The sequence below is a fragment of the Megalobrama amblycephala genome, linkage group LG14 (genome assembly GCF_018812025.1).
Source record: "Megalobrama amblycephala isolate DHTTF-2021 linkage group LG14, ASM1881202v1, whole genome shotgun sequence".
NCBI classification, from domain to species: Eukaryota; Metazoa; Chordata; class Actinopteri; order Cypriniformes; family Xenocyprididae; genus Megalobrama; species Megalobrama amblycephala.
This window is the reverse complement of record NC_063057.1, coordinates 8,982,904-8,989,231: the sequence shown is the minus strand read 5'-3', so window position 1 is coordinate 8,989,231 and position 6,328 is coordinate 8,982,904. Positions and strand designations below refer to the sequence as shown.

The following is a 6,328-nucleotide window of genomic DNA, read 5'->3' as shown; positions in this document are numbered from 1 at the left end:
TGGGAGGGAACGACTGAACCTATCTTGGACACCAGAGGGGTCCAGAGGATAAGTGAGGAGGCCGAAGCCGTCGAACCCTTTGTTACACTTGCTAAGAGGGAGCTAGCTCCCTAAGAGTGGTATGATGATGGAGCTCGACAGAGGCCATTGTATCATACTAAGAGGACCTGAGCATGCAAGGTTGGAGCGTCCAGGTTATAAAATCTGACAAAGTGGACGGCGAGGACCAGCCGACCGCCTCACAGATGTCTTTGATAGAGACGCCACTAGACCAGGCCCACAAGGAGGCCATGCCTCTAGTGGAGTGGGCTCTTAGTCTTATGGGGCAATCTAGGTCCATAGATGAGTAACATAGAGCAATAGCGTCAACTATCCAATGCGAGAGCCATTGCTTTGAGACCGGAAGCCCTTTGGTGCAGCCACCAAAGCAGACGAAGAGCTGGTCAGACTGCCGAAATGGCTGTGACCGCATCCGACCGCATCCTCGTCCAACGAGGGAGGCAGCGCTGAGAGGGAAATGAACTGTGCTCTGAACGGGGTCAAAAGCATCTAAGGGACGTAGCCATGCCTGGTCTTTAGAATGACCTTTGAGTCGTTAGGCCCAAACTCAAGGCACGCAGGGCTCATGGAGAGGGCCTGCCATTCGCCTACACGCTTGACCGATGCTATAGCAAGTAGTAGAGTATGTGGGATGCTCTCAGCGATCGCAGCCTGGGCAGGGCCCATTCCAGGAGCTGCTTTGCCAGTGCACAGAGGTGACTGGAGAAAGACCACCCTGGTGATTTATGTAGGACACCACCGTCATGCTATCCGACCGGACCAAGACGTGGCATCCCGTCAGGACCGTCTGAAAAGAGTGAAGGGTTCAACACACTGCTAGCATTTCTCGACAGTTGATTTGTAGATGGTTTTCGTTGCTCGACCATGAGCCGAAGGCCGGTCTGCCCACACACAAAGCGCCCCAACCCCAGTTGGACGCATCTGTCGTGACCACCATCCTTCTGGAAACCGCCTCCAAGGGAACCCCACAGCTGAACCACAGATGGCTCTTCCAGGGTTTCAGGGCTACTATACAGGCCTGATTTACCCTGACAGAAAAGCGGCCGTACCATCAAGTGTGAGGTGAGACCCGAAGGTTTAACCAGTATTGCAGAGCCGCATTAACAGGAGGCCGAACTGCAAAACCTTGGAGGTGGAAGCCATCAGCCCTAGCATCCTCTGGAAAAACTTCAGAGGGAGACTGGTTTTGATCCTGATTGAAGCCATGAGCTGCTGAATGGCCAGAGTGAGCTCTGGCAAGACTGTAGCCCTCATATGGGCTAAGTCGAGGACTGCACCCAGGAATGATATACGTTGGCTGGGGTGCAGTGAGATCTTGTCGAAATTGACCCCGAGTCCTAGGCACTCCAAGTGGCTGAGGAGCACGGATCTGTGACGCTCTACCTCGGTCCGTGACTGGGCCAATATGGGCCAATTCAAGACATGGTTCCCCATCTGTCTCAGAGGGGGAAGCGCCACGTCCATGCACTTCATAAAAGTGTGAGGAGCTAGGGACAGCCCGAAGGACTGTATATTAGTAAGCCACTCCCTGGAATGCACTAAATATAATATTGAATTAACTTGTGATTACAGAACAGGAGAGTCATGAGTCCCCTAGAAGCTATTTGTCATGTTCCACATCTCCACATCAGAGACAGTGTTTAGGTAGGTTTTTTTTTGTTTTTTGTTTTTTTTTGATGTAGAAGAACATAAAAATCATAACAGCCATTTGTGATGAATGCTTGTAATTTTGTTTGGGTAATATCACACCACACACATACCCCACTGTAGGTGGCGCTGTTCTGACAAAACTCTGTTGGCCAATAATAATGTCTACTTGTCTGTGATTTTAGATCATGTTCCTCTCAGACTGAGTGGAGGGGAGGGCCGGTGCTCTGGGAGGCTGGAGGTGTATCATAACGCTGTGTGGGGCTCAGTCTGTGATGATCTGTGGGACATCAGCGATGCTCAGGTGGTCTGCAGGCAGCTGGGTTGTGGAGCAGCACTGAGGGCTGATGGGAATTCAACCTTTGGTCCTGGTAAAGGTGTTGTGTGGCTGAACAAAGTCGAGTGCAGAGGGAATGAGATTCACCTGTGGGACTGTCCTCTCTCCCTGAAGAACCACACTGACTGCTCCAACAAAGAGCATGCTGGACTCACCTGTGCAGGTCACAGCAAAACAATTTTAGATAATTGTAGATTGTAGAGTATTTGCATGATATTGAGTGTGTTTGCCAGATTTGTCAGTGTCCACTACTCCTGCCACAACAACATCATCTTCTCCTCCAGTTTCTCAGACAGTGAGCTCAACATCAGTCTCTCGTTCACAAACTCCTCCGTCTCTCTCTGTGCTTGTGATTGTACTGGGAGTTGTGCTCTTACTGCTCTTAGTGCCACTGCTTATACTGATTCAGCAGAACAGAGTGATGAGGAGAGGTAGGAGAGATCCAGAGACTGTCATATTGTGTCTTATTCAGTGTGTGATCAGTCATGTGTTGTGAACTGACAGCAGGTTTGTCTCTCTAACACTCACAGCTCTCTCTAAGAGGAGACACAGGAGCACGACTGAGGCTGTTTATGAGGAGATTCATCACAGACCTACAAACAGACACAGTCTCTTCACTCAGAGGGGTGAGTAAGTGTCATAATGTCTGATTTGTGGAGATCAACAGGGTAATCAGTTTATTCAGAGGGTGAGTAGAGTATATCACATTAATTTGTACCTTGTTTGAGTCACTTGTACTGATTTAGGGATAGTGCTATATGCTATATAGTTTTATGTGCTATATTATCTAAATGATTATTGGGATTTTGGCTGATTTGTGATTGTGAACATGTCTGATGGTTTTACTCCATAACAGGAAGTGTCCTTTCTACTGAACAGCATTCTGTGTATGAAGATGCTGATGAGCTTCTTTCAGGTTAGAGGACTGAAATAGAATGATGTTACCTACTACATACAGAAAAGTATGTGTGTTAAATAATTAAAAACATTCACTTATGTTATCTTAGTAGCTTTCCTGTAGCTCAGTGGTTAGAGCATGGCACTAGCAATGCCAAAGGTCATGGGTTCGATCCCAGGGATCGCACATACTCAGATACAAATGTATAGTATAATGCAATGTAAGTCGCTTTGGATGAAATCGTCTGCCAAATGCTTAAATGTAGAAGAGTATAAATTATATAAATCATTCAGCATATAATTCGGATAATGTTTTGTTAATAATAATAATATGCATGTATTTTCTATTTCAAAAGCAAATTCTGCAGTAGGATCTGCACCTGACTACTATGATGACGTCACCACCACTGAAGGACCAATAGGTCAGTGATTTTAACTGATCACAGAAATTCACTTAATTTAAATACCTGTTTGACCTGTGAATTAGTTTCTGTTTATTCTTTTTTTCCTGTTAAATAATTTAGTAGAGCAATAATAAAGCAATAAAGCAAGATACAGGTTTATCTTTTAATTATTTTGACAGGTTTTATCTATCTATCTATATCTATCTATCTATCTATCTATCTATATATATATATGTATATATATATATATATATATATATTATACACACACACACACACATAGCTTGCCCCCTTCCTGTTTTTTTTATTATTATTATTATTATTATTTAAATATGAATCAAAGACAACACAAGTAAACACAACATGCAGTTTTTAAATGAAGGTTTTTATTATGAAGGAAAAAAAAATCGAAACCCACATGGCCTTGTGTGAAAAAGTGCTTGCCCCCTAAACCTAATAACTGGCCACCCTTAGCAGCAACAATTGCAATCAGGAGTTTGCGATAACTTGCAATGGAGGAGGAATTTTGGCCCACTCATCTTTGCAGAATTGTTATAATTCAGCCACATTGGATGGTTTTCGAGTGTGAACCACCTTTTTAAGGTCATGCCACAGCATCTCAATAAGATTTAGGTTAGGACTTTGACTAGGCCACTCCAAAGTCTTTATTTTGTTTTTGTTCAGCCATTCAGAGGTGGACTTGCTAGTGTATTTTGGATGATTGTCCTGCTGCAGAACTCAAGTTCGCTTCAGCTTGAAGTCACAATCAGATGGCCGGAAATTGTCCTTCAGGATTTTTTGGTAGACAGCAGATTTCATGGTTCCATTTATCACAGCATTTTTTTCACATAGGGCCATGTGGGTTTGATTTTCCCTTCATAATAAAAACCTTCATTTAAAAACTGTATGTTGTGTTTACTTGTGTTATCTTTGATTCATATTTAAATTAGTTTGATGATCTGAAACAATAAAGTGTGACAAACATGCAAAAAAATTAAAAATCAAGAAGGGGCAAGAACTTTTTCACACCACTGTACATATGTACAGTTTCAAAATCTAAAATTTTGTCCATTAATGGATGCATTTAATTTTTCATTATTTTATTGTACTGTAGATGACTTCGCAGAAAACAATGATGATGTCGTCATCGTACGGCAGTTCTCCAATGATAAAAAAGGTTTGGGTTTCAAATTAAACACTTCTATATTAGAACAGGGTTTTTTTTTTTTTTTCTTATTTTTCATCAAATTATAGTAACATATACTGTAAAGTATGAAGACTTTTTTCCATGTAATTAATACTAGACACATTTATATCAGAGGGCGTTCAGGAGGAGTATGATGATGTGAAGAATGTTGGGGAATATATGAGTGACATGTTTGGTATGTTATTGACACCTTTTAATGAATAATTTTTGTTTAGCCTTTTATAATAGCTTTATATTTATCAATTTATCTTATCAACTTCTGTTGTCACAATAGCTAATTTAAATAGACTGAAAATTATAATAATTTTTAAAGCATGTTGATACATAAATTTGCTCGTTTTCTAATAACAGACTATGACGATGTGGAGGAAGATCCAGGAAAACATGGAAGGACTGTATAACTCAAACCACACACACCACCTCAAATCAAAGTGTTTAAGTGGTCTGAAAAGTGTTTAAGATCATCCTATATACTGTATGTTTTACTTGCAGTCCAGTGTGTTTTATGTTGCATTTTGTATTGAAATCTAATTCAGCTACAATTTCAGAGAGAAAAAAAAAAAAAATATATTGCTTTAAAAATCTTTAGAACATTTTTGTACAGATGTTTTTGCAGATTATGCTTTTTTTTACTTTACATTTCTATCATGTATCCTTAAAAATTTGAGAGAACACACACACACACACACACACACACACACACACACACACACACACACACACACACACTTTACTTATAAGCCGCTATAACCACAGTCTTTAACATTTCACAGCACCTTCATCTTATAAAAATATAATTCCTTTTAAATGTAGACCCCCTGCTGATTGACTTTTATATTTTGCTAAAAAATTGTTGGAATTTGCTTTAGGAAACAAGTTTACAAACAGCAGCTGTGAGCAATTATCAGAAAAGCATGTTCACTTTATATCCTGCAAAAGGAGTTTCTGACTGTCAGAAACACGTGACATGCACTGTGAGCTGAAACCTTCAGTGTTTATAACAGAGCTTTTTTAAAGTAGAGACCCTGTTTATTTCATCTATTTGTTTTAGATTTTTTTTCCAATTTAATTGTTGTTTTGAATTGATGTCCATGTTTTTTATTAAAGAGTTAAAATCAGACTGACTATGTGCATGGAAATATGAATTTTTGAGGGTAAATTGGGAAGGCTGAAGCATTGTATTTCAACACATTGTTTTTTTTTTTGTTTTTTTTTTAAATGTGTACACGAAAAGCAAAATCAGTTTATGAGAATTGTCCTTTATGTCTCTCTTTCTTAGCAAATTAACACCCAGTGTTCCTCAAGCCAGGGTCATTGGACACTCATGCAATGTAAGCAATGGCGTACATCTGAGTCAACGAGACTCAGTCTCAACGAGAGTTAGTGAGGGAAGGTCATAAAAAACAAACTGGAACGCAGCCAGTGTGGGTTAAGTGTGCATTAACACTTGGGGTGTGTCTCAATCAGTTCCCTAGCTCCCGAGCTCGTGAATCAGTATATCGTGTACACGAATTCGGGCACTGATAAGGACAGTAAAAGATGTTGGTTCACTACACATTGGGACACTTATGACTCTATTTCCGGCGACGTGACAACGTCCTCATTGTACAACATCACTACTGGTATTTATGAACAACAACAGAGCTAATATTTTCTGACATTACTTGTAATGTTATTTAAAGTAGCCTACATTATGATTAATTATTTGCTTGTTACTTATACATGCAACATTTCAGCCGTGAATAAATTATAAATGTTAGCTAGATTATGTTCATT

The 6,328-nt window shown here is 40.4% G+C and overlaps 1 protein-coding gene across 1 annotated transcript; it reads left to right on the top strand.

The window, feature by feature from the left end:
* The first annotated feature begins 1,482 nt into the window (after nucleotides 1–1,482).
* On the top strand, nucleotides 1,483–5,591 carry LOC125245578 (antigen WC1.1-like). Its single transcript, XM_048156237.1, has 10 exons — nucleotides 1,483–1,537; nucleotides 1,633–1,704; nucleotides 1,893–2,207; nucleotides 2,278–2,475; nucleotides 2,575–2,670; nucleotides 2,901–2,960; nucleotides 3,298–3,363; nucleotides 4,460–4,522; nucleotides 4,650–4,727; nucleotides 4,904–5,591. Exons 1-10 carry the CDS (start codon nucleotides 1,483–1,485, stop codon nucleotides 4,951–4,953), a joined length of 1,053 nt encoding a protein of 350 aa, XP_048012194.1. The 3' UTR covers nucleotides 4,954–5,591.
* Nucleotides 5,592–6,328: the final 737 nt, after the last annotated feature.